At 40.0% G+C, this 26,363-nt stretch overlaps 1 protein-coding gene across 4 annotated transcripts in view; it reads right to left on the bottom strand.

Annotated features, from left to right (window-relative positions):
- KCNT2 (potassium sodium-activated channel subfamily T member 2) overlaps window positions 1-26,363 on the bottom strand; it is a 369,322-nt gene that overhangs the window by 63,982 nt on the left and 278,977 nt on the right. For 2 of the 4 annotated variants that reach the window (XM_059728413.1, XM_059728414.1), the window contains exons 20-23: window positions 25,407-25,512; window positions 24,938-25,110; window positions 17,341-17,412; window positions 7,881-8,015 (exon numbers count right to left, since the gene is read on the bottom strand). In XM_059728413.1, coding sequence (XP_059584396.1) covers window positions 7,881-8,015; window positions 17,341-17,412; window positions 24,938-25,110; window positions 25,407-25,512 — 486 coding nt within the window. The remainder of the gene's footprint in view (window positions 1-7,880; window positions 8,016-17,340; window positions 17,413-24,937; window positions 25,111-25,406; window positions 25,513-26,363) is intronic. The other 2 variants (XM_059728415.1, XM_014610366.3) reach the window with 1 other exon arrangement.

Below are 26,363 nucleotides of genomic sequence, written 5' to 3' on the forward strand. Positions count from 1 at the left end.
TGCATGGAAGTGCTGGAAAAGTAGTTTGTTAGGTGCTTCACAAGAGTAACATATAGGCGAAGTACAGATGTTTGGGGAGGTTAGGAAAAGGTTAGATTGAGTTAAAATACCCACCTGATCTAAGGTAAGCTGGAGAGTGGTAATTACTGAGCACCAGCCAGCCTCTGCATCTCATATATCAGTGTCCCCACACTTCAAAATTGTGGCGGGGGCGCTTTAACTAAAGTTTGTTTGACGACCTTTAAATAAAGTGACCCTGCCACCATTTTGAATCGCAGGGACGCTGATACACGAGAAGCTGCAGGCGCTTTAATTAGAGCAGCTCTCGGAGCTGCTCTAGTTAAAATGCCTCTCCCCCAAATCCTGGAGCACATGTAAAAGCACCCTTTGTTACTAAGAACTGATGCCTGTGGTCTCTTTCTTGTAATAGTGAAATCATTAGGAGAAGAGCATTACAGTTGATATCCTGACAGCACATTCCCCAACCATCCAAAATGAAGATGTCTGATATGACAAGAAATACCTAACCTGCTAATAACACTAACAGGTTCAGATAAGAAGAGTGACAGAGTCCATCGTGACAACATTGGTAATTCCCTAGAATCCTACAGTGATCCCATATTGAAAAGCAGCATTAGAAAATTTACTTTGCAAGGAACACTTCTGCATTATAGTTTCCCCCATTGTTAAGAACAGTGTAAACTCAGAAGCATCAGACCCAAAAAGGATATTTTATACAGGAGTCTGACCATACACAAATGCTGTACCTTCCTGATTCTTTAGTTCACAGGCTGAAGCATACAACTTCTGATATTCAGTGTTACTGGACAGGGTTTGTTGGTCCCTGCTGGGATTTAAGGAATCCTAGAATGAATTATTAGCAATGTATATGCATGTGTTAAATAAATCATGACTATAATTGTATCAATTTAATGGTATTTTTTTTATTTTCTTAAAAAAAACCAACCTATTCCAGCTTATTTCTGAATTAATTCTGTATCATGTAGTGCATAATTATCAAAGATTTTGCTGGAAACGGATTTTCTTGTATTAGTGTCTTATATCAGCCAGGCATTCAAATATGAATATTAACAATATAATATTTGCAACCAACAGTAACAGGTGGATTAGCATCTGATTTTATAACTAGATATACATTGCTGAATGTGTAAGCCCTGGTTATTGAGTTTCTAGTAGATCTGGATTGAGACCCTAACTGGGTTTTGAAAAATTACTATTTCTAGCAAATCAATTTCAAAACTAGCTCTTTGGCTACTGAAGCTGCATGTATTAGTTAAGACTGCTCCCTAGTGGTACTAGAAGGGAAATATTATGCATCTACTTCAACAGTTTGAGGCAAGTCTGTCTCTTGCCCTTTATGCCAATGCAGGGAAGTACAGAAGGGTATAGAAGGGAAAATATTCTTTTAATAGTATAGACTCAGAGCAATTTGCCTCACCTCTGAACTAAGAAAAGTGGGGAACTAAAATGAAAGTAACATGACACTGAAAGTTACAACAGTCTCCTTAGTCTGTCTCTACAATGGGGAGATTGTAATTTAATCATCTACAGTAGTGATGCCCAAACTTTTTGGCTCACAGGCCAAATGAGTGGTGATGGCTCTGTCTACAGGTAGAACAAGTCCATGGGGTCCATGGGCCCAATTCAGTGCATGGTGCTGGCCCAGCTAGGGCTCAATCCAAATGACCTGACTGGCATCTTATCCCACACATCCCACAGGACCTGGCTGCAATATTGATGCATGACTTTATAGGGCCCTGTCTGAGCTGTTCCCACACGGCTAGATCTAGTCCTGGCCAGGACCAGGCCCAGCTTGATCCAGCCACGTGGGAGCAGGGCCCAATCCCTCTGTACAGGGTCAGCCTGGCTGAGGCCAGTCTAGCCACATGGGGTTTGGAAATTTGGCAGCAGAGGTGCAGTGGCAATGCTAATTGCCTCCAAGCAAAAGCCTGAGTAAGAAGGCTTTGCAATATCAGGGGAAGTCTCTAAATGACAGGCCACCAAATGACAGGCTTTCTGCCCCTGTCACTTTTTAAGAGGGACAGATGAGCTGAACTAGAGATAGCTATACTGAAGTAAGCAGCCAGATAAGGTCAAGATATGGGGTTATAGGGCTGCAAGTGCCTACCTAGGAGCTAGTTGCATTACAGTAGGAAAACAGGGGCAGAGCCCTAGATTAGCTACAGCAGTGTAGTAGAAGCATCAGGATTATTGGAAGCCGCTGTCCATGATGGAGACAGCATGTGACAGGAAGGGTGGTACTCAGAGTGATATAAGCTCATCTTTTGAGCAGAGCAGTCTGACCCTGACCTCTGCAAGAAGAAGAGCTGCTGGGATGGCGAGGGAATGAGGCTGCTGGACACAATCCCACAGGCACCTGAGATACTCTAGAGAGCTGGAAAGAAAGAGCCAAGAGGGAAGTAGAAAAGACTGTGGGATAGTGACACAAAAGTGGACTTTGAGTTTAGTTAGAAGCAGTTGCTTGTGTTTCAGTTTATAGTTATAACCAGTGGTTTGAGTTGTGGCTGTAGGACAAGATAGGAGATAGCAGGGTGTCTTGGGCATTCTGTTTTAAGCCCTGCATGAGGCTGAGATGCAGTAAGGCTGAGGCTAGGGCCCCAAAGCCTGAAACACTCGGCCAGGGTTGAGGGCCTCAGTGGGAGAAAAGAGGTAAAGCCCATAAAGGTTGAAGCTTGAACAAAAAGATTAGAGCCTAAGGAGCAGAACATATGGATGAGGACAGGAAGCCTGACAAAATGGTGACTGAGTGACATCTGCGAGGCAAAGGTGTAGCTATAGGGGCAGCTGGAGGCCACAAATACCACCCCAAAGGCATGATTAACACCATAAGACCTATGGGGATATGAGGGGTGCCTGATAAGTGCCAGCAGGGCTCAGGATAGGTATTTGATAGTGGACTGAGGGGTCCAACTAAGTAAATTAAGTTAGGGTTAAGGCAGCATCAGTAAGATCACTCCAAGATGCTCGGGGGGAGGACAGATGACCCTTCCACTGTCATAGAACATTTTCATTGAGGCCTTGCAGGTGAGATTGCAAGTGGGAGAAGAGCAGTGGTACACAGAGAAACTAGACTAGGGTAGGGTTACTGTGGCCATTAGGGGGTGCCATGGCTACATCCGGGCCCATCCCATCCCATAAGGCAATCCCATTGTAGAGTCAAGTATTGTCTACTTAAGAGGTGGAGGATAAACCTCCTAACAGTGGGCTGTCAGTTTGTCTTTCCTGGTCAATGTCATCTTTTACCCCGAAACCTATGGCCTATGTACAGCCCAAGCCAATATGTTTTATTTATACTTTTAAATTGAGCTAAACTTGTTCCTTTACATCCAAAATATTAACGATCCAGGTTATATTCAGTGAGACCATTGGATTCATACCCATTTACTCCCTTTAAGCTATAATTAAGTAAAATAAGGTGATGTTGTGCCATCATTTTAATTGGCATGTATATAAGGGTGCCTGTCCCATTAAAAGGAGACAGTCAGTCTGGCTGAGAGGCAGCAGCTGTGTGAAAGTTAATGAGGTAGTGGCTCATTGGGAGTCAAAACCCCAGCAAGGAGAACCAGAGAGGCTGCAGAGGAGAAGCACCGGAGCAGGAGATTGCTGAGCTATGAGGGAAGATAAACCTGCTACAGGAAGGCTGGAGCCATGGGGGATACCTCCCATGGTCCAGGACAAGAAGGCTTTTTTATTTGCTTTATTTTTTAAAATACTCTGTATATTACTAGGGAATACTGACAGATGCCCAAGGAAACAAAAGCCAAATGGTTTTTAAAAACTCTGTTTATTACTGGGGGTCCCTGAAAGATGCTCAGGGAGCAAAAGCCTTGCTGAAGAGGCCATGAGGTGGCAACCTGCTACAGCATGGCATGTTTCTAGCCTTCAACAGATAAAAAAGGAAATGCCATAAACTGAACATTTATCCTTTAAGGGTGTGTGACAGGAGAAGAATTATTTAAATTAGACAAAATATTTAATTCATCTAAACCACAAAGCAATGTCAGAATTTATAATTTATATGAGAAATGGGTGCCTGGCTTTATAAGATCTAACAGCTTAGACCATTAAGCTATTAAAAGGCTGAAAAGTATTACAATATTTTATGTTTTCAGGGCGTGCTACAGTCCTTGAAGTTACTTAGTTCATTCCAGTTGAATTTAAGAGTCTTAGTTTATTCTTTAAGTTGTGAATGAAACACTGGGTAGAAGAATAACTAGCAAGTTCTGTGACTTGGACAAAACCCTGAGTGAAAGAGGACATCAAACCCTGGAGACCAGAGTGGGGAGGGAGGAATCAGTGTAACCTTCCCTGGGAACTCAAAGGGCACTTTTACACGTTATCTGACTTGGGGCGGGGGGCAGCACTTTTAATTACAGCGGCTCTGAGAGCTGGTTTAATTGCATCTCCTATATCAGCATCTCCATACATAAAAATAGCAGCAGGTGTACTTGAACAAAAGCTCATTTGACAAGCTGTAGTTCAAGTGCCCCACAACTGTCATTTTTAAGTGGGGGGACGCTGACACACAAGATGCAGGAGGCTGCTGGAGCACGGCAATTGCCATGCTCTAGCCGACCTGATTAATTGAGTCGGCTGTGACATGCTGGAATTCCAGCACATCGGAGCAGTCTCTGCACTCATGTATAGGGACCCCAACTCCCCAGCTACTGCTGATGCAGATAATGCTGCTCTTGCTTCTGCTAATACAGCAACAGCAGAGAGTCCTTGCAACCAGCTGTCGCTGCTTTGTATGTTGCATGTGGCTGTTGCAGCAGCATGGATTTGGTGTGACTAAAATATTCACTTTACCTAACACCGAAGATGTACAGACAACAGATGTACAGACAATGATCCATGTGAAAACAATATATTTAGCAAAATACTCCAGTGTTTTTTAAATCCTTCTATAATGTTCCCATGAAACACTCAGTACAGAGGCATAACAATGTATCCAGGAATCCCAGCCAGCTGTGACACAGAAGGGCAGTGGCAACTTCCACATGCCACCATGCCACTGGAGTGATTATGAGGGGCTGTGGTGGCAACATTATTTTCTGCGTGCCCCCCGCCCCCAAGTCAGTGGGGGAGCCATTTTCCCTGTTTACACCACCTAGTTACTCACTCTTTTTAAGGATACTTATTTTCAATGCATAACTAAAATCTAGACCCAAGTTTAACACATTTTTCAGGCTGATATAACAAATTCCATAGGTCTACTTCCCTACCAACAACTTTGAAAATATTCTTATGGAGTATTTCTACCAAACAATATCACATTATACTTGCATGTATTAAACAACCTATTTCAATCTTGAATTTCTTTGTGTAACCTAGATTATTCAGAAGTAAAAAACATCTTTTTTTTTCTCCTACATTTCCTCTTAAACTGTATTGCTGTATTGAAATATAGCTTCCCTATACCCCTAGTTAGATTTAATAAGATGGTTAAACTAATTGTTTAAACATGTACTCTAATAAAATATACTGTCACAAAATTCCATGAATAATGCACTTGTTTAATCCCAGTCCTGTTTTGTCTGTAAAAAATTGTTTCTAATACTTTAGTCATGTTACATTATTTATAAAATAATACTAGTGAAAGTTTTCCATCTAGTTATAGACATTTCAAAACCTATTTTGAAATCTTCTAAATGGATTAAAAATCATTAATTTGTCTGCTTTTAGAATGCTATATATATTTAAAGAAATCTATATTTCAGCTACGAGTTAAAGTTGCCATCTAGTGAAAAAAGCTGTTAAGAGAGGTAGTATCATTCATGTTTGCATGCTTGTGACACATACTGCAGTTTTCATTTATTTCACAGGTATCTTCCAACATAAAGAAAAATGAATCAGTAGATGAAAAATTAACATTTAACTCCAAGTTTAATTCTCAAACATTTTATAATTATTACAGGAAGTATGTTCTTGAAAAGTACAAACCCAGTATGTGGGATAAATTGAAGAAAAACCACTGACAGTCAAGTTTTAAGCTTCATCACAGTTGCAAACTAAACACCATATTTTTTTATTGAATATTTCACATTCAACCACATACAACTGTGTTAAAACAGCACTATTCACGTTGCAAAGTCAAGCACTCAAAAGTTAAAAAGCAACGGTGGTTGCCTGTGCAGTTTCATCAGCATGTGTATGATGATGAGATACCCTGTTATTTTCCACTATGTTTCTCTGTTAGTTTCATAACATGTCTCTCTCAAAATATTTTGTTCTTATGAAATGGAATGCAATTTGCACTACTTTTGCAGATGAAATGTTAACAAGTTACGTTATGTATTTGCTAAATTAAAGGGCCCAGGCCTACACTTCTTTTTTCCCTTGTACTTTGTGCGAAGTCAGTGACTGAACTGTCATTGATTTGGAGGACTGCAAGATGAATCCTTTAATTGTATTTCTCTGCAAAAAAACACTGACATGAACCACTTGCTCATTTTTAGATCTGTTGACCCTATTCAGAAACTTATTAAGTACACATGTAACTTCTAATACATAAATAATCTCGTTGGCTCTTTTATACTCTTCATATGCTTAGAGTAAAGCTTATGCTTAAGCACTTTGCTGAGTCACAATTTAAGACATGTTATACTGAACTGAAACTGAGGCTTTAGGGGAAGTTCACAGACCAAACCCTGCCCTAAATTATCTAAACTTTGACTGAGCACCAGTTTCTCAGACTCCTTTCTGATCTATCATTCTTAAATCAAAAGGCAGAAAAAACTAATTTCGTGCAAATATAGGAGCAAACTAGGTATTTGTATACCTCTCCAAATTATGATGGATATTGACACAAGTACAAGGTAACACAAGGTAAACTATGGTGAGAACAGAAAGCTTCCTCCTGTAGCTACTATGCCAATGACCCTGGACATGTTCTTATTCCATAGTAAATGTAAACTACAAAACATCAAGAACTAAGAAATCACAAGGTAGTTTGCATTTACTGTAAGGTTTTCACATGGGCAGTTACCATGTAACAGCTATACAACTGTAAGTCTCCACGTGTGTTTACCTTGGGTAACCAGCTGATGTGAGCATGCCCTCTATATACATATTATAAAAGCCTAAGTCTAATATTATAAAACCCTAATTCTGGTGGTCTGTCTTTATTTGCACTCTGATTGGCTGATGGAAACAGCCAACCAGAGTGCTCCAAGTGTGGGGGAGCACCGCCATGATTCCCAAGCAGCGCTGAGAACCAGACCGGGGGTGGGAAAGCCAAGGCCAACAGTGCTGGCCTTGGCTCCCCCACCCTGCTCCCTGCAAGAAGCAGAACAGTGGGAGCATGGGTTGTTAGGTGACTCCATCCCATCCCCCTCCTCCCCTGCCCCTCCACCCCCTGTCATTCTTGACAGCCACTTGGCTAGTATATATATATTTTTTTTTCACCAACAACCCAGCTTATAATTTTTCCCTTTCTCACAGGACCTACTTCAAGGGTTTAAGATTCTTGTCTCATCACGTGATATCTTATTGAGAGAAAAGTTGTAATGGATTTCTTGAGTAAGCAGCTAACTGGCTTCTTTCCCATCCCACAAAATAGCCAACTACTTCCTGAAGACTCTGAAGGGAATGGGTGGTCATCTTGGGATGTGAGAAGTTGAATCTCAAATCTGAAATCTAACATTTCAGCAGACTTGTGTAGCTTGTCAAGCAGAAACAACAATTTTGCTTGATCATAGAACAAGATGTTTAAGGAAAGGAGAGGAAGAAGAAAGCCAGTTGAGAGGCAGTGCCTCAGTCCCTCCTATCATAAAAAAATAATTCTAAAATAATTAAAGATTAACAAAGATGTGTGGGTTATTTATGAAACCACTTACCTAAATAGTGTTTGGACATTTACAATAGTTTTGGCATCAGCCATGTAGTCTTCTTCAGCGCTCATTGTACTTTCCTTGTCCACAACCACCATATTGGCTGCAAAGGTCACCCCACATCTTAGCAAATCATCTAGACTTTTGTGAAGAGGAACAGAAAAAATACAGAAATTTAAATATATAGCACTAGAATAACAAAGTGAATTGAAAAATATTTTATTCAGAATATTCTGGGAAAACATCATAACTATTAACGTAATGTAACCATTATGTAACCATCTGAACACACCGTAACTATTAACATAATACAGTACAACCATTTCAGTAGAACAAATGTGGACAGTTTCATATGAATAATAATAATTTGCCATGAAGCAAGTTATCAAGAATTGCTTAGCCCCTCTCCATTCCTTTAAAGAATATTAATAAAATTATTTCAATTTTTATAAGTATTTAACAATTATTTTTAGAAGCTGCATACCTTTCTCAAACAAGTGTTTTTAACAAATCATTACAATGGCTGCCTGCCTCATGTGAATGCCTACTATATAACATGGCTCTTTTCATATCAAAGATATTGGCATACACGTTTGAAACGCTGTAATGCAATGTAGCATCTGACACAGACTCTTTTTCACACCATCTCCCTTTTCATAGATTCATAGACGTTAGGGTCGGAAGGGACCTCAGTAGATCATCGAGTCTGACCCCCTGCATAAGCAGGAAAGAGTGCTGGGTCTAGATGACCCCAGCTAGATACTCATCTAACCTCCTCTTGAAGACCCCCAGGGTAGGGGAGAGCACCACCTCCCTTGGGAGCCCGTTCCAGACCCTGGCCACTCGAACTGTGAAGAAGTTCTTCCTAATGTCCAATCTAAATCTGCTCTCTGCTAGCTTGTGGCTATTGTTTCTTGGAACCCCCGGGGGCGCCTTGGTGAATAAATACTCACCAATTCCCTTCTGTGCCCCCGTGATGAACTTATAGGCAGCCACAAGGTCGCCTCTCAACCTTCTCTTGCGGAGGCTGAAAAGGTCCAGGTTCTCTAGTCTCTCCTCGTAGGGCTTGGTCTGCAGGCCCTTGACCATACGAGTTGCCCTTCTCTGGACCCTCTCCAGGTTATCCACATCCTTCTTGAAGTGCGGCGCCCAGAATTGCATGCAGTACTCCAACTGCGGTCTGACCAGCACCCGATAGAGGGGAAGTATCAACTCCTTGTACCTATTCGTCATGCATCTGCTGATGCACGATAAAGTGCCATTGGCTTTTCTGATGGCTTCGTCACACTGCCGGCTCATGTTCATCTTGGAGTCCACTAGGACTCCAAGATCCCTTTCCACCTCTGTGCCACCCAGTAGGTCATTCCCTAGGCTGTAGGTGTGCTGGACATTTTTCCTCCCTAGGTGCAGCACTTTGCATTTCTCCTTGTTGAACTGCATCCTGTTGTTTTCTGCCCACTTGTCCAACCTATCCAGGTCTGCCTGCAGCTGTTCCCTGCCCTCCGGTGTGTCCACTTCTCCCCATAGCTTTGTGTCATCTGCAATTTTCTACTATTCACCCTTAGCTGAAGATCAGTTTTACATATCCATAACTACCATTTGAGCTCATGTAATAGTATGAGTAATAGTCAGAGAAGAGCAGAAACCGAGCCCCTTTCAGAGCATAATGTGCTGCATAGTTTATGCCATAATGTACAAGCAGTCCCTTCCCTAGCCTAAAAGATAATGCCATTATGTTTTCAAAGAATTACATAATGATATATACACAATCATTTGGAAACAGTCCATTGCCTGTTTTGAATAGTTAATATATATATGTTTAGATTTGTGGTAGACTATAAACATATTTATATGGAATTTGTGATATCTAGTTAGTCTTGGCTTAAAGAAGAACAAAATTTAGCTACTGAATTAAAATTTTACCTATAGTACTCCATAAAAGATACATATCTCCAAATAAAAATGGATTTTAAAAATCAAATTATGTTATGAAAACCTCCTCTGTCCTACTAAATTAATGCCAAGCAGCCATCTCTCAAATCATTTTATGATCCCTTAATTTAAAAACTCTATTTAAATTGAGCCAGAATCTTCTTTAGGGTGATGATGGTAATACTGTGGTTTCTGGTGCTCTTGCCATATAGAATGTAGGCTCAGCCTTTCCATTGTACCTCTTTTTGAACTTTTATGCTCTGTGTTTCTTATTCTTTCCCTCCTTTTTTTTCTTAAATGGGAATTTTTGGTATGCGAATGACTTGAAGGACCAATGTTTCTTCCTCTACAAGGGAAGAAAGGAGTAAAGAAACACAGAGGAATAAGCAGTGCTGTGGCTATAGAGCAGAAGGGAGGGAGCCAAGCAACACATTTTTTGAGAGAGCTTTTTCTATAATGTATGTAACTACAGTAATATAAGCCCCTCATGTAGATTTCATAAATTTTTAGGGTTGGAAGGGACCTTGGAAGATCATAGAGTCTGACCCCTTGCCCCTGGGCAGGAAAGGGTGCTGGTGTCAGATGACCCCAGCCAGGTGTTTGTCCAGTCTCATCTTAAAGACCTCCAAAGTAGGGAAGAGCACCACCTCCCTTGGAAGTCCATTCCAGGTTCCGGTAACCCTAACCATAAAGAATTTCTTCATAATGTCTAATCTGAATCTGCTTCCTGTCAGTTTGTGGCTGTTGTTTCTAGTTACTTCAAGGGGCGCCTTGGTAAACAGACTATCTCCTATTCCTTGCTGCTCCCCACAACAAATTTGTAGATGGCCACCAGATCCCCTCTCAGCCTTCTCTTACAGAGGCTGAAGAGATTCAGGTTCCTCAATCTCCCCTCATAGGACCTTTCCTGCAGGCCCCTAACCATACGAGTGGCCCTTCTCTGGACCCTCTCTAGGTTATCCACATCCCTTTTGAAGTCTGGTGCCCAAAACTGGATGCAATACTTCAGCTGTGACCTAACTAATGCCACATAGAGGGGAAGTATCACCTCCTTAGAACTGTTTGTGATGCACCTGTTAATGCATGATAGTGTGTGGTTAGCTCTATTGATCACTTCATCACATTGTCAACTCATATAGCATCTTTGAGTCAACTATGACTCAGAGACCCCTTTCTGTTGCTGTGCTGCTTAGAAAGTCATCCCCCAATCTGTATGTGTATTGGTGATTCCTTCTCCCTAGGTGCAGCACTCTGCACTTTTCTTTCTTGAACTGCATCCTATTTTGTTCTGCTCACTTTTCCAGCCTGTCCAAATCTACCTGGATCCATTCCCTACCCTCCAATGTGTCTATCTTGACCCATAATTTGGTTTAATAGATTCATAGATTGTAGAGTAGGAAGGGACTACAAAGGATCATCGTGTCCGACCCCCTGCCCCTGGCAAGAAAGAGGGCCGAGGTCAAATGACCCCAGGCAGGTGTCTATTAAGCCTCCTCTTGAAGACCTCCAAGTTAGGTGATAGTACCACCTCTCTTAGAAGCCCATTCCAGATTCTGGCCATGCTTACTGTAAAAAAAATTCTTCCTAATGTCTAACCTGAATCTACTCTCCACTAGTTTGCACTCACTATTCCTAGTTACTCCTACGGGTGCTCTGGTAAATAGCACATCTCCAATTCCCTGTTGTCCTCCCTTAATAAATTTGGTGTCATCCACAAATTTGGACAGTGTGCTCTCCACCCCCTCGTCCAAATCACTAATGAAGATATTAAACAGCACTGGCCCAAAGACTGAGCCCTGGGGGACACCATTCCCCACATCTTTCCAAGCCAATACCAACTCCTCCACCACCACTCTCTGGGTGCATCCCATTAGCCAATTTGCCACCCACCTGACCATGTAATTATCTAAGTTACAACTGCTTGTATTTTTTATAAGAATAGGATGTGACACCTTATCAAAGGTGGGATCCCACCCCCTCCCTGATCAAGGTCTCTGGGTCCTAAATCCAGAGTCAGTAGCCATGACCTGGCATGTTTGTTGGTCTGCTTACAGCTCCTGCAAGCTCCCTGCCCTCCCAGTTAATCTGATTTGAAATCTTTTCTTTTTTTTTTTAGTTTGTGAATTTTTCAAAATGTCAATCTTTCATTTCAATTCAAGCAAGAATATTTATTTTTAAAAATTCTCATGGGAAAGGAAAACTATAACTTACACACATCTAAAAAAAATTCAGTTCCTCACTTAACATTTAGTACATTATCATATTATAAAATTGTTTTAGAATTATATGCAATAGGAACTGAAATTTAATTATTGCCATTCTGTGTGTTGTATTTCTTGGGACATATTTAACATTCTTATACAATACACATTCCTTAAAGGATTAGGTTAGGTTAATCCTCCTTAAAGGAAGATTAGCATTTGCTTTCTATTTCACTCTGTGTTCAAACTTTTCATTGACCTTTCAAAATAATATTACCTTTTGACGATCAGTAAAAAAACTATGTAGCAATAAAAAATGGAATTTGTCAGAACACAATTATTCCACTTCTCACAATTTAGGGTATTTCAGTTTGGGTTTTTTTGCATCATTACATGTATATAATGTCAAAGTAATAAACAAGACAGAAATGGCTATTTGAAACATCATGCATTTGGTTCTTTAAACATATATCCTTTACAAAGATATCTAATAACATTATTAAGCCACTTTGTCTTACTTTTGAATAGATTTCATATACAAACTTTGGGTGCTTCTACATGCAACAAAATTGGTTTTAAAGCAGCTTAATTATCCTTTTACATTGCTTTAATGGTGTTGCTGTTTACAGGTTTAGTGGCATATTTCACTTTCAGTGACTTTGTTACATAGCAAGGTAAAACCCATCTGAGATATTTTAGTTTGCTATGTAACAAAGTGCAACAGTGCATGCGGCGCTGGAAGCCCAGACATGCTCAGGGAAGCTCGGGCTTAGTGGGCTTCCAAAACCCTGTGCACTGTCCCCACCACTTTCTTGCATTGCCAGCACACCTAGCAGCACTCCTGCCACCTTGCTGCTCTGCCCCAGGGCAAGTCAGACCATTTCAGGGTGGTCCCAGGCAGTGGGAATGTGGCAGGGATGGTGCATGGGGTGCTGGAGCCTACCTGCCTCTCCTGTGGCTAGGGGACAAGCTGCTGATAGGCCTAGTGGCCCCTGAGCTGTGGGGTACCCCGGACCTTCCCTCCATGGTAGCAGCACCCCTCAGATGGCACCCGGCTGCTATCACCTGGCCCAGGTGGCCCTAGGAGGTGCTGCCATGGTGGAGAGAAGCACCAGGCCCTGCACAGCTCAGGAGCTGTGCAACCCAGTGGAAGCTCCTGCAGGCAGGCTTGACTGAGGAAAAAAAAAAGGAAAAAGCTCCTCATCGCTTTTTTTCTCTTTTTTTCCTCAGTTGCGCCTGCCTGCACAAGCTGCTGCTGGGTTGCACAGCTGATGAGCTTTGCAGGTCCTGATGCTTTGGTCCACTGTGGCAGCACCCCCCAGGACCACCTGGGCCAGGTGCTAGCCACCAGGTGTCATCTGGGGGGTGCTGCTACCGTGGAGGGAAGGTCCGGGGTACCCCACAGCTCAGGGGCCACTTGGTCTATCGGCAGAATCCCCAAGGACCACCCAGGTGGGGTGAGAGTGGGTGGGAACCACCTGATGGGCACCACCACCACAGGGGGAAGGAGAGTGTAAGACTGGAATTTTATAGGAAATATTTGACCTGGTCTAAACTCTCATTTTTTCATTGGCAAGATATCAGTCAATGCTAGCTCAGTGTCTGTCTTGATACGTCTATCCTTTTTCATTTATAACTGTTATGGCAATGCCTTTTATCTGCCTATACTCATTAACATGTTAGGAAGTGTCTCATCTCTTCATAAGTTTTGTCAAACATGAAAAACTTGCCCAAGGGCACAGAAGCAGAGAATATATTAGTTTAAAAGAAATCATCCTGGATTCTTCTTCAATTTTACTGCCATACCCATGGGCAGATCCAGGGTTTCATAAAGGGGTATGTGAACAGCAATCGGTACTGCAGGGGTCTGCACTCCCCCAGCCTCTCTCCATTCATTGCGGTGCAAAGACCACACCATGGAAATAGGAATCAAAGTCCCTCAGTCAGGTAAAATCTTCCCTCCCTCCTAGCTCCCCTTGGTGCTCAGCATTACATTTTCTCTACTCCCCTCCTCCCCCTACCTGCCTGCTACTGCTGCTGTCCCTCAACTGGAGGTAAGGGAGACACATCAAAGCTGTCCTTGCTCCACTCCAGCTGGGCTGTACTTGCAAACAGCCTTGGCCAGAGGCAAGAGCAGCATCTGGTAGGTTCCCTTCTCCCCTGCCTACTCCTGGGCTGGCAGATAACACCCTGAGGGGGGGCTGGCCGGGGAGGATAAACCCATCCACTGCTGCTGCCATACCTGGATTAACCTGGCTCCCCACAGAGCCTGTCTATAGTGGCCAAAGAAGCTCTGGAGCCTCCACTGAACCCACCCCCACTGCCACTCCCACCCCTACCCCCACTCCAGCCTCTGTCCCCAGGACAGCTTGTGAAAACAGAAACAGTGGGCAAAGGAGAAAGAGGGAGGAAACACTGGGAAGTGCCACTGATCATGTAGGGGAAGGTGGGAGAAGTAGGGATTCTTGCCCAATTCTGGAACTTAAAACAAAGGGGGGGAGGTGCATCTGCTGCTTCTGTGGCATCATCACCCAAAAGGGAGGTGCCTTCACATAACTGCATCCCCTCTGGATCCACACTGGCCACAGATTAACAACTTTCTTCTGAAGCTCAGGTTGGTTTCCATTTTAATACCAAAGCTGTTAAAACAGGTTTTATGTTAGCTTATATGTCCAACATAGAGGCCTCAGTCTTCTGCATTTTATGCCATTACCTTAGGTCTAGTAATATGAGTTTTTTCTAAAATATACCCAGTTGTTGATAATGATAGGCAAGAATTTCACTCCACTATTTAAATAAAAGGTAGTGTTTTAGTGCAATTTGCAACAGATACATAATAAAACAATTACAATGTAACATGAATATACATTAATTTTCTTTTTGTGAAAAATTGCTTTCAGCTGGCTATCATTTCTGTGATCATTTTAGGGATTGATTTTGTTTTTCTTATTCTGTAAAAAGAAAATGAGTATCTTTGAAAATGCTGAAACTAACTTCTTAAAGAGTGATCTAAAGAATATTCTGAGATGAAATTTTAAAGGCCTAAACTGTACAAGAAAAAAGACAAGGAGAAGGGAAAAGGAGAAAGCCATTTCAAAGATATGGTCTAGCAAGTCAAAACTGAAATGTCCAAATTATCTTCACTTGAAAGACCTTTGATCCTTCATACTTGGAAAAAATTGCCTTTTTAATTATATAGATTTGTGGTACTTATGAAAACTTCTGCTAAATTATCCATAGATCATTATGTGAGTGAGAAAAAGAATTAAGTGTGAAATGATACATAAACATACTTATTCCAGTACTATTTTCTCATAATGAACATATTGAGCACCTATCTTGCATTATTTCTCAGGCTACAACTAAATAGATGCTCCTTCATGTGTCAGTACCCAATTGCTTAAATAGCTTGAAGCCACTAGTAAAGGACCATCACATTCCCTTGATTTCCCTTGCTTCATGTGAGTTCAGCCTAAGGTATTTTGTATGTTACTTATCTGCATTTTTTTTAAATTGCAGTGAAGATAATTAGGCAAGTTAGACATTTCCAATTATATAAAACACTATTCCTTTCTTGGTCACTTAAATCACTCAACTTACTTTCTCTAGGAATGTAGACAGTTTTCTGCATGCAACAATTTTATAAAATATATAAATGTATTAAAAGAACGTTTGGGAGAAAGTATTGTGGAACGTATATGTGGAAATATTATTGAGTTATTTATTTACATATTTATTGCTTGATATTTAAATACTGTAGGATGAATTTCATGAAGTTGCTAGTATGATCTTACACTGTATGTAGCAAAACAATAAAATACAAATGTAAAACACAGCTAACTATATTATAATACAATGCAATATGACTAGACATGAGCAAAGTGAGTATTACATACAAATACTTGCACTTAGTGAGAAATAGACCAAAACAAATAATTGATCCCTGGAATGCAGTCACCCGCTGAATGAAAAGCAAAGTTAGCATAATTAATATTGGGTGTAGTAGTGAAAGTTTTCCATTGTTTTAACTTTGTGCATATTTGTAAGTTATTCTTTTCTAAATGCTCAGTAAATCACTTCCAACATAACTTTTAAAATATAATTTTATTTGATTTATCTTGTGTGAATCCTCTTATAATTTTGCAGTGATTATGAATAATCTGAAAAATAAATGAAATTATACAATTATGATAGATATAACTTACCCAAGTAATTTCTTGTTTGATGTCTAGAATCCAATACATTTCATAAAGTTCGAAATCATGTCTACATATTTATAATAGAGGTCATAATATCTACGATATTATCAAAGTAAATTCATAAGAATATTATTATATGAACCCATTGTAAAAATCTGAGCATTAGAAAAGTTACCTATGCAGACCTGCTCTTGGAAGCAGATAGTAAAAATCCTGACTTCCCATGAAATCAATGGCAAAATTCCCATTGATATCTGTAGGATCAGGATTTTAACTGGAGAATATCACAGTTTGTGTTGTCTGAGTGAATTCCAAATATGCTGCAAACAGGTGTGAGTGAAGAAGAAAGCTCAACCTCAGACCTAGAAATTCATCAGAATTTCAAGATTTCTGTTGAACTTTGGGTGTCTCATTTATGGGATTTTCAGTTTAGGTGGTCAGTGGTTTCAGTATTGAATCTAGTCTTAAGGCTGACTTTAGCAGCACTGTAGACAGCCAAACTCTGAGCAAAAATATGTTGCCTAACTATTAATCTAAAACTCAGTGGTAGCTTTAGAGTTCATAATTTCTGACAATCTGGCAACTGGTTTGGGAAGTCAGTGGCAGCATTGGCAGTGGAGGCAGGGGGGGGTGGGGGTGCTGATGAGTCGCCGGAGCCGGTGGAGGGGGGGCAGGAGTGGTGAGTGGCTGGAGCCAGCAGCTCTCAGCAACAGTGGTTGCAGAGCCGGTCGTGCTTGGCGGCGGTGGTGTATGGCAGCCATGGTGGGGCCTGTACAGCATTGCCCGCAGGGCAGTCACCCTCATTTGCACCCTCCACTAGGGACAGCCCTGCCAGAGTCTCAACTAGAGGTCCTTAGGATCTCAACTGGAAATGCAGTACCAGAAAGAGCATTTGATAGGATTGCCAGTAGCAATGCAGAGCAAAGTAAAACCTCAGATTTGGCCATTTTTTAATTATGTCCTTTGATAGAAATTTAAAATACCAAATAACATTGAACATTGATATGAACCATGCATGTGAGAATATTGTCTTGCAATACAGACACCACACTTAAACATGCAATCACAAAACACAGCACACAACGAACTACAGATCACTACAACATTTAGTCTTTCAAGGATTGTTTCACCTACTTGTCAATAGAGCCCACCATGTAGTAAACCATTGGAAACCAACAGATTGCATCCAGAAAATGCATATCTGGCCTAAGCAGCAGTTGGGTTACAAAATAAAACACAGTGTCACATAACGTGGCATCTCTTCTGGAGAAACTAAATAAATGGTGTTAGTTTGTCTAAGTAAATTTACAAAAATAAATCCACACATATTTGGGGAATATTAAGATTATTAAGAATACAGGATTTTTGAGCATCCATGTTTAGGGCTGTTTTTTCTTTGGTCAAATTTAAATGCGCTTACACTATTAAAATTTCTTCTTTAAAAATATCCCTTGTAAATCAGAAACTTTATGGCACAAATCCTACATAACTTTATTTTAATGAAAGATTGATGACTAAAGACGCACTACCAATTTCTTTTTCAGTGCATGACTCAAGGGGTGCATCTACATGAGACACTAGAAGTCAGTAGACTAATTCTGCTGCATATTAGCACATCACAGTGAAAGACATGCTAATGAGCTAATGCACAGTAGAATTACATAGAAAACATGCACCAGCGCTACTGGGCAATGGCACTGATTATGGAACATTAAGTTGTTATTACAGGTACTAAACTAAATGATCCATAATTAAGACACATTCATGATCATGTAAATGTGCCCAGAATGATTTAAAACCAACCACAGAGGCATATAAATGAGTCCTCAACTGTTTAAACTATTGTAGCTACATTTAAGTTAACGGAACTACACAGACATACATTAACTGAGGTTCCCTACCCATTATTTCTCCCACAATGGTCTAACAATCTTTGGAACAATTCCATTATGTATAACACAATTAAAAGAAAGGTAAAATATAGTTTTGTTCTTTTGTAAATTGTATGTATTTACCCACTTATTAATCTTATTAATTTATTTTTCTGATTGCATAGACACTGAAAATACAACAATCAGAAGTGAAATTTTAATCAGCTTGAAATGAAAACCTATTGTAGCATGTACGTTATGGCAAATTGCCTGCATTACTAAGATAAAAAACGATTTCAAAGAAATTAGAAAATAATAAAACAGGATGTATATTAATTCACAATGGGCTAAAACTCCCATGAGTTCAAAGGAGCCAGGATTTCACCATATGTTCTAAGTGAAAAGTGTGAAAGGCTTGTATTTGTATTTCTCAAATCACTTGGTTGCTGGCTAAGTGCATTGCAGAAAATCTGTTGCAAATAGTATGAAGATAGACATAATATTAGCAACAGGAGTGAATCAGAGCATGGGAGGGAGGGTTGCATTGCTACACTTGTGGATGCACCAGTGCAGTCTTTGATTCTTGATCCATCCAAAGTTTAAAGCCAACTAACTAGCAGTGGCTGCATCACTTACATTCAAACAGCATTGGGGAGTCAGTTGAATCAATGGCTCAGTCTGACTTGCTTGATTCCTTCTAAATCATAATTTCACAGGTGTTAATGACCCTCTTTCCTTGTAAATGGTCTTTAATGGGCTGCAATGCTGCTGTCTGTTAGCTGCTACTAGCAATGTAGCTCCCATTTCACAGCCTGGCTCTTTTTTAACTCTAGCTAAAAACATTAACTTAGGTGTGGAAATTTTAAGTCAGGTGAACATGAGCTCAAGTGTAGAAATCACTTCTAATCTAGAAAAGAAATGAACATTTAACTATAATGGGTCCAGGATTAATGAAACAACATTTTTGGATTATATTTGCCAGATTGGTTGTGTTTTTAAATATAGTATATGATATAGAATATTGAAGCATAGTCCAACAAAGGAGGCTATTTATTTATTTTTGCCTCAATCTTAAATAGGATAATATAGCTTGAAGACCCTTCTTACTAGTGAAGTTTGTAGCTTTTTTTTAACCGGAGAAAAACATGTGTTGTGTTATATCTGATGACGCAACACCATCTGTACCCCCCTTTTTTAAATTTTAGATCTGCCTATGCCTACTAATGTGGGGCTAAGTGGTGGCCACAGCTTCTTTTTAATGGTGAGATGAAGGCTTAAGTTTATTCTGGCAAAAATACCATTTAATTTAAAAATGAAATGAGAATACAGCAAACACTAGAGGGCACCATATACTTTCATATGTATTTTTAGATGGGAACTTTATGTGAAATGTGCACGCCAGAAGTTGAAAAGGATAACTCAGAATTACTGTTATATATTTTTAGTTCATTTCATGACTTCATTGCTGTAATCCATTACAAGTAGAATTGTAGTATGTTAATACATTTATGTCCTGAGCTAGGAGACATCTGCACTCAGTATCTGGTGGGACTTCCTTAAATTAATTCAGACTCTGCATATTGAAGGTTCTTAAAATAGAAATGGAAATAAATCACATATGCCCAGAAGGAGAACAGAATCTGGAATCTGAACATGGATCTGTATCCAAATTTTTAAGCTGATTTCTTGTTCTTATAATGATCTGACCCAATATCCTGCATGTGGCCAGCCACAATATTGGTGGATTACAAACTGTATTATTAAAAAATTATTCATAGCGAAAGGGCCTGAAAGAAGTCTGCTTTATTCAACTCTGATTAATCAATATTAGCAAACTTGAGCCTCCATAACCTTATAACTAATTCCAACCATCTCATAATAGAGTCCTAAAGATAAGTTCCCTCTATCAGCTTTTGCTAGCCAAACATAACTATAACAGCAATTAAGCAATGGCATTAACATAAATATTTACAGCTAATTAATTGGACTAATTAACAATGCCGCAATAGTCTTTGAGATATCTTGTACTGCTGCTTGAATATGAATATATCCCAAGACATCAGTATCGCTACTGTCAGGCATCATTAAATTATTTTATTCTGGTTCTGCTATGGAAGTATCTATGGACAACTTAGTTTTCTGCTTACTAAAATAATACCTCAAAAATAGTGTCTCAACATTTTCAAAATATTTATATCTCATATTCTCAGGACATCTTTACACAGTAGTGCTCCTGATTCCTAGTTAGGCAGACTTAAAACAATCACAAGCTCTTCTTTTTTTTTCAAGAACCTACAGGGACAAAATCACAAAGACAAAGCTAAAGAATGAGTTGTACCTGGCAAAGGAGGTTATGGACAACAAAAAGAGGTTCAATATGTCTGTTGGCCACAAGAGTAGGACCAAGAAAGCTGTGGGCCTTCTGTTAACAAGCAAGAGGGAACTTACCCAATAAGAATGAATTGGATAAGGAATGGGGCAAGCTGAGGGAGGAAATAACAAAATAGACAGTCAGAGAGCTTTTATTAGGTCTAAATGAATTCAAGTTAACAGGACTGGATGAACTTCATCCCAGGGTCCTAAAGGAACGGGCAGAGGAGATGTTGGAGCTCTTGGCAATGATTTTCATGAAGTCATGGGAGATGGGCCAGGTACCAGAAGATGGAAAAAGGGCAAAAAAAAATGCAAAAAGGAGGACCTGGGGAACTACAGATCAGTTAGCCTCACCTCGATACCTAGGAAGTTATTGGGGCATATCCTAAGAAAGGTCATCTGCAAGCATCTGGAAGAAGAAGGGCTGATCACAAGCAGCCAGCGTGGATAAATGAGAAACAAATTTTGTTTGGTGGTCACTTTGCGAGGCAGGGAAAGCTACCGTGGACTGTGAAGGTTGAGCAGCAGCAGTGGTGCTGGAGGCCTTTGGGGGGGCTATGGCCTCCTTCAAGCCCTTGTGCTGCCCTGCACAGGCCACAGTAGCTTTGATCCCCGCTGACGGCACCCCATTGGGAAGAGGCTTTTGCTCCCCAGACACCATGACAGCGGGTGCTGCTGCCATCAAGATCACTGCCCCCTCGCTGCTCCAGCAGCAGGGTGGGAGTGCAACCAGTCCCAGCTGGTATGGCCCCTTAGGTGGTGGTGGTCAGGGTAGGCAGATCCCTCTGCAGTCCCTCAGGGGCCAACAGCGTGGAAGGGGAAATAACCCCCCTTCCTGACACCCACCTAAGGTTTTCATGCTGGCCGGCATCTGGCTGCATCCCTGCTGCTGCGGCAGTGATGGGGGAGAGCCTAGCAGACCCTGGCTTGTATCCATGGGACAGGGAGGGTGACTTCAACCCCCTCCCTGGCCAGCTCACTCCAAGCTACTGACGGGGCTGGCCATGTGCCCCCTCCTCCCCCCCAGCACAGCTTTCCTGCAGCCGAGGGCATGTTCTAGTGCCCCTCAGCTCCTGGGCTGAGCAGCTGCAGGCATACGCCTGCATTTCCTCAGTCCAGAGGGAATTATGGTAATTTGCAAACTGGTTCAGTCTAGACAGGTTAGAGTAACCTGCAAAGATTGAATCAATTCAGGCTCTGGCTTTTTAATGTCTGTCCCTAGCTTTTGTAATCTGCTATCTAACTGTTTTGGTTTACGCCTAGGAAGTAATATCCTTAGGGCTGTTTTTACTTTGTGCCTGTAGAGTGACAATGAAGTCTTAGGCTATAACATGGGATCCTAAGCATTATGATGATACTACTACTAATACAGTAAACAGAAAATGGTCTGGACTTTGCTGATCTGAAACAGCCTGGGAAGAAGGGACAGAACAGAATGCCCAGCTACACCTCCAAGACACCTCTAGGTGGGTGACTGGTACAGTGTGTCTTAGCTTGAAAGGCAAAGGAAGCCATAACTTGTGTTAGATTTCTGTTAGGGCAAGGAAGAGACATGAAGATTCACTCCAGGTAGGTGCTGTTGAAAAGCAGATGGGCTTTGGGGTTAGATGGTGAACCTTATAAGATCCAAAATATTTTTTTTCTGTTAAGTAACAATTGGATATCAACATCCAGACTGATTTTTCTCCACCAGAAGTGTAAGTCTTCTTATCCATCATTTATTGAATTCAGTACAATTTATGGTTCTGAAATAACATAATAGAATTTTTCATTTCATGGAATAATTATCTGCTTTATGGTTCCTTCCTTTTTCCTGTTTTCCAGAAATGCTATGTCTTCTACCAGAATTTTTAGGCTGCACTGTTGCATTGATTGATAGCATACTGAACTACTCCATAACTTTTTTTACTGAAAAAAATATTTCCAGATATATGATATTAACAGCCTCAGCATAAATATAAAATGAGTCATTAATAGGAGTCACAATAGAAACAAACATTCTGGTAGCATTATAGTGAAGTTGTAGCTGTAATGGTCCAAAAATTGTGAGGCAAGGATTTTTCTTACACAGTTGAAACAAATATCATCTTCAGTAGCACTCATTCACTACTTTCCAGAGAAGTAGAAGGGATTATGAAATATCAGCTCTGTGACAGACATTACATTGTTGGTGAGTAAATTGCTAAACACTGGGAAGAAGTAGAATACTAGCTTTTGGCCTTTATTTCTTCCTATTTTGCCCAACAATGGTTGGAATGTTATAAGTAACCAAGTATTATTTTGAAAAAGAAATGAGATGTTATTTCTTGGTTTCATTTACAAACTTAAAAACTGAAGAATGTAAACACGTAAAACACAAAGAGATTATGAGAACAATTTTGATTTAATATGATTTAAGCTGCATTGCATGAAACATCTTTAGCTATTCTCTCTGCCAAAAAGGTCAGTTTTTGCCAGGCTTTCTTTGGTAATGTATGGATATAGGTTGTGGCTAGTGTAAGAAATTTTTGCCCTTCGTACAATACTTGAGAACAATTCAATCTTTGCTAAAGGATAACAGAGGAATTGTTCCCTTGTGTGCACTACAGAGTGTCAGTGAGACTGTTATAGCAGTTTCCAAAAGTGTTATTTGTTGCAGAGCTGCTCCTAAAGTGATATGATTAAATGGCACAAGTGGGCACATCTAAATGAGACACTTTACTGTGCAGTAGACTAATGTACTGCACAATAAAGCATCACCATCTAAACATGCACAGAATTTACTTTGCAATAAATTAGTCTACTGTCCAGTTGACTACTACCTGGTAGTAGATTTACCACACAGTTGGTGCATCTACACATTCATTAATGTGCCGTAGTTACTGCATATTAAGTTTAGTACTTGGATAATGAAGTACTAAATAAATGTGTAGTAACTTGTGCTATTGAGCAGTAGTGCCAGTGAAATTTTTAGTGATGTTAACTGTGCAGTAGCCTAATACCACTGCACAGCACCATATTAGCACAGTTTTTGCCCAGCATACTATTGTTCAGTGTTAGTAGGCTACTGAGCAGTTAGCATCTTGTATAGACATGCCCAGTAGCTACTGCACCGTAATGCATGTGTAGAGAGCTAACTGGAAGCAAATTGCTCCCAGTCAGCCCAGGCAATAGGGGGCAGGGGAACTGTCCCTTTCCCCAATCAACTGCCTGCTTCCCAGCCCCCACTTGGAGACCTCAAGCAGGGGCTGGAACACCATCCCCTGCTCTAGGCAGCTGCCTGCTGCCCAGCCCTGCTCCGATCTCAGTCCAAGAATTCACACTGGATAGCAGGCTACAATCTTGGAGTGGAGGCTGGGCAGGAGGCAACTACCCAGGGTGGGCCTGGGAGGCAGAAACCCTGGAGGAAGGACAGCTCCCCTTGTCTCCCAGAGCCCAGGCCTGACCTGGGACCCTATGCCAGTCTGGGGTTGGCACTTAGAGGAGCCTGGAGCCCTCCCTGGCTGCTGTAGAGGGGCAGAGCAGGGCCAGAGTAGCCCTACATTGAACTGCTCCTGTCAGACACATGTGTAGATGTGCTCCCAGGGAAAGTATAATGTGCAGTATTTTACTGTGCAGTAAACTTAGAGCACATTAATAGCATGTGTAGACATGCCCAGTGAGTCCTACAAGTCTGAATATATATATATATATATATATATACACACACACACACACACACACACACACACGCTTCAGCAATATATATATATATATATATATATATATATATATATATATATATATATGTATGTAGTTTTCATGTGACTATCAGTAGATAGGCATGTTTTCTCAAAGGCATTTTCAGTTTATTATTATGATTATATCTGAATTAAATAGCAAAAATGTGTGTTTTATATAAAAAAAACTGATCCCTAAATCAAGTCAGCAGTGTGAATTATTGGGAACAAAAACAGATATAGCCTGTTATAGAGAAATCAGTCTTCTTTTCATGTTTTAAGTAGTGCTGGAGTGATATTGTAATTGTGATGGTCCAGAAATTATATGAAAGTCTAGGATGTTTGTGGGTGATACCTTGTGCTGGACCAACTCCATGACTAGGATAAAGTTAGAAAAACTTTTGAATGCAATGACTCTGTAATGTTTTAATATATGCTATAACTTAAATAGTTCATTTAACATTTGCTGTTTTTAATGTTTTATAAGTTTATTTAATTTTTCAACCAAAAGAGTTAACAGCACTAGATGTTTAGATATTTTGCTTTATATTTTATATTACCATGCTGAAGCCAATATTAGTAATGAGTCAAAGAATCCCATTGACTTCACTGAAAACTAAGTGAAGTCCCTTACACAACGGATACCATCTTTGTCATCAACCTTTCACTTAGATCTATGTATCATATTGTTTTTGATTAAAACTGTTCATGTGAAATGTGAGTGTAATGTATACAATGTGAATCAAGCACTTATTGTAAAGTAATACATTTTCTTAAAAATCCACTTACGGGTTATCAAGTAGTAACACTATGGGATTGAGTTCTTTCTTTGGTCTATAATAGGCTCTGAGTGGAACAATAAAATTGTATAAGCCATTTCCAGCTGTTTCTGCTGCAACAATAATCAATTTATTTTTGAATCCATAGGCTTTGGCATCTTCATAGTAGTTATGCTGACACCCCTAAAATCATAACAGAAAATATTAATTCAGTGGCAGTTGATAATAAGAAACCATACCATGACCTTAGAGATTACTTTTCACATTTTAAGATAAAATGTATCAGTTAGTAAAGGTAAAGATCATCAGCTTAATCTACATGACACAAAAATATCTTGGTGACAATCTAAATCAGCAGTGGGTGAGGCTACACAGATGAACAAAGATTATCTGTAAGTGTAGACAACGACAAAACTATTCACCCATAACATACAAGACTTACTTAATGCATAGTTCTACCCAGTATCAAAAATGTTTACCTTATCGAGTCGGAGGCAACAAAATGGCACTTTTTCATGCAGCAGATGGCAAAATGTGGGAGAACTTCCAATATAAGGGGAGTAAGGGGGATAGCCTTTTGCATACCTAGATGAGTACAAAGAGTATAGAACAGTTTCTTTTTATTGTTGTATATTTGATAATAGTAAATAAAACTGCTATTTTATTGTATATGTAAATTCTAAATACAATTTTATAATTGGTAGGGCAACAAACTAACTCAAATATTAACATGGCCAATATTTAATAGGTATTTAACTTAAATAATAGATGCAAAGAAGATCATGTAAATATCCTTGCCATATAACCAACCATTATAAAAATAAGTAAATGTTATGTTTGCAAGTAATTGGGATCTAAAAATCTTTAAGTGATGCCACAGCAGGATAATATAGGAAATGATATGGGCTAATATAGCTAAAATGGCTAATATAGTAGACATCTTTTAACACCCTGAACTGTAGCAGAAAGATTAGCTTAGCACGATGTAGCCAATGCCAGAGAGTCCTGAGCTATGCTTCACAATTACCCCTGTAAAGGTTAATTGTTTTTTTCACAGGATGGACCTTCCTCTTTTTAAACGTATTTTCATTCTCAGGACAACAATTTTCATTTTTGGTTACCATCAGCTGAGTTTTGCCAAAACTACTCCCATGATTATGCACTATACAGTAGCAGTTCCAGATTCACAGGTTTATGCACATGTGAAATAGTTTTAAAGTTCAAGACACAAGTAGATCTTTGTTACTGAACATCAGTGATCTCCAGTAACTAGATAGGTAGATAGTTTTAAAAGCTTCAGCCAATAAATTATTTCACTTCTAAAGAGAAAATCAGTTCACTGCTGGTCCTCAGGTGTCTTATCTGCTATAATTACCCAAAAATCAGTTTCACTTTGTTTCTTATTAAACCAAATGGTATGAATTAGACCTGAAATC

The sequence above is a fragment of the Alligator mississippiensis genome, chromosome 5, assembly GCF_030867095.1.
Source record: "Alligator mississippiensis isolate rAllMis1 chromosome 5, rAllMis1, whole genome shotgun sequence".
Taxonomy (NCBI): Eukaryota; Metazoa; Chordata; order Crocodylia; family Alligatoridae; genus Alligator; species Alligator mississippiensis.